This window comes from Aptenodytes forsteri, unplaced genomic scaffold, assembly GCF_000699145.1.
Source record: "Aptenodytes forsteri isolate BGI_AS27 unplaced genomic scaffold, ASM69914v1 Scaffold50, whole genome shotgun sequence".
Classification (NCBI taxonomy): domain Eukaryota; kingdom Metazoa; phylum Chordata; class Aves; order Sphenisciformes; family Spheniscidae; genus Aptenodytes; species Aptenodytes forsteri.
In genome coordinates this window covers 80,687-82,992 of record NW_008795126.1, presented here as the reverse complement: position 1 = coordinate 82,992, position 2,306 = coordinate 80,687, and the positions used below count along the sequence as shown (strand labels likewise).

The following is a 2,306-nucleotide window of genomic DNA, read 5'->3' as shown; positions in this document are numbered from 1 at the left end:
CAGGAGGGGGAGAGGCGGGTGCGAACCCGCAGGAGCCTCCCCGAGGGCTTCTCCTGGGGACCCTTCCAGGGCAGCATCCACAGCGAGCCGGCATCGCCAGGGCACGGCGAGATGGTAAGGAGCAGTGCTGCCACGGGCTGCTGGGGACACTGGCGAGGAAAGTCCCAAGGAAACGAGTTGTTTGGGGAGAGGAGTCGGTTTGGGAGGGATTTTCCCTGCCTGAGCTCCTGACCCCCCAGGAATCGCCCAGTTTGGGTGCCCAGGAGGTCTCCCTGCCATACGCTGCCCACTGCCCCAAGATCGGAGCATCGCAGTGGGGACAGGATGCTGGCCATCCCCTCCTGTCCCCTCCTGCACGTGGCTGCGGGCAAGCAGGCTGCTCGGTGGCACGTGTGTCCTCGCAGAGGAGATGGGATCTGGGTTTCCCACCCCAAATTTGCTCCCAGGGGACTCCGGTTGTGCCTGGAAAGCGCCAGGGCTCCGCAGCCCGTGGTGAAGGGGTGGGAGAGGAGGCAGCACGGGGCACTGCGGAGCTGGTGGCTCTCAGTGGCAGGAGCACGCCATCGGCCGCACGATGCGCCGGGGTGAGCATCGGTGCGTACGTGTGCATGGGTGTGCACATGGAGGGGGGGTGCGTGTGCACATGGGGGTGCTGTAGGCGCTGGAGCCTCGCATTCCAGGCGCATCCTTCCCCCTGCATCCCCCCTGGAGCCGCACGCAGGCAGCTCCAGGCCAGGGTCTTTGAGGCCGGAGAATCTCGCCCGGGCTCCATCCCCACCTCCTCCTCCTCCTCCCTCCCTCGCTCTTTTTTCTTTTTTTTTTCTTTTTTTTTCTTTTTTTTTTTTTTTTTTTTCTTTTTTTTTTTTTTTTTAGCTCAGACCCGTTTATCTTTGCCGAATTAAATCCTTGATTAACCCTTATCTGCCCAGTTTGGCTCCCTATCTCCCGGTTGGCGCCGTGTGTCCAGACACCCGGTACAGGATGATTGATTTCTTAAAGATATGCGCAGCTTTTTTCTGATACTTCATTTATTGTCTAAATGGTGGGGGGGGAGGGCGGAGGCGTGCAGGGGGTCTCCCCCAAATCCTGCCCAGCTCTGCTCTTCGTCTTCACATGGGACATTATCCCATCCTGGGGTTTTAGTGGGAAATGAGAACACTGGGAGGATTTAATGCCTCTGTGGCATGGAGCATCGCGCGTGCCCATCACTGCACTGATGGAGGAGAAGGAGAAGAAGGAGGAGGAGGAAGATGCCTGCCTGCCCCCCCCCAGCTGGTCCCATGGGGCTCCCCCAAAACAGCCTTGCTCGGGAGGGTGTGCAGACCCTCCGGCAGCACCAGCCCAGGGGTGCCAAGGGACCGGGGAGCCCCACGTGCTGGCTCGCCCTGTGGCTGTCCCCCCACTCCATCCCTGCCCCATGTCTCCCCCAGCTGCCCGGCCCCGGGGTGGTGCCCACGGGGGGGCGGGGGGGGACAGCGAGGGCACAGGGCCACCCCCGATAACACTGTCCTGGCGGATGCGGAGCAGATAGGGTTTCCGATGGTTATCAGGCCGGTGCAGAGCGGAGACACTGACCTCTTTGTTCCAGGGAGAACAAGGAAGGGCTCACCATGGGGGCTGGGGCCGCTGAGGGGAGCCAGGGCGGGCGCCCTGGGGTGCTGGGAGAGCCCTTGGGGTGCTGGGAGCACCCTGGGGTGCTGCAGGGCTCCTGGGCACCGCAAGGGCCTCCTTCCGTCAGGGGGCACCCACAGGTCCCCCCATGAACGGAGCAAATCTGCAAAAGCTCCGCAGAGACCCTCCTCTCCCTCCCAGCCCCGGCACGGGACATGGAGGGGGCCACTGCGGTCCCCGAGGGAGCTCAGCCCATGTGCCACCAGCACGTCCTATGCAGGGGTGTCCCTAAGCCCCCAGCCCCATTTCCAACCTGCTCTCCGCAGGGGCAGGCGGGCTCCCGCAGCAACAGCAGCGTGCGGGCGCTGTCTGTGCACCCACGGGGCGTGCACACGCGTGTGCAAGCGCATGTGCGTGGGGTTTATCACGCTGCCGGCACTTGGCTCCTGGCGGCGATAAGGCCTCAACCGGCTGCGACTGTCAGGCTGAGTTGGAGGGTTGTTCCCCCCCCGGGCGTTCGCACGCGTGTGCAAGCGCATGTGCGTGGGGTTTATCACGCTGCCGGCACTTGGCTCCTGGCGGCGATAAGGCCTCAACCGGCTGCGACTGTCAGGCTGAGTTGGAGGGTTTAGAAATATTGGGACGAATAATTAGATTTCATATCGTTACCGCGGCAGCCATCAGAGGATCAGGCA

General features: G+C 62.9%; 1 protein-coding gene across 1 annotated transcript in view; it reads left to right on the top strand.

Annotated features, from left to right (window-relative positions):
- The window catches only part of ZFPM1 (zinc finger protein, FOG family member 1), a 42,538-nt gene that overhangs the window by 35,550 nt on the left and 4,682 nt on the right, over positions 1 to 2,306 (top strand). Inside the window, 2 exon segments of the mRNA XM_019471525.1 lie at positions 4 to 114; positions 1,938 to 2,021. Of these exon segments, the coding sequence (XP_019327070.1) occupies positions 4 to 114; positions 1,938 to 2,021 (195 nt within the window).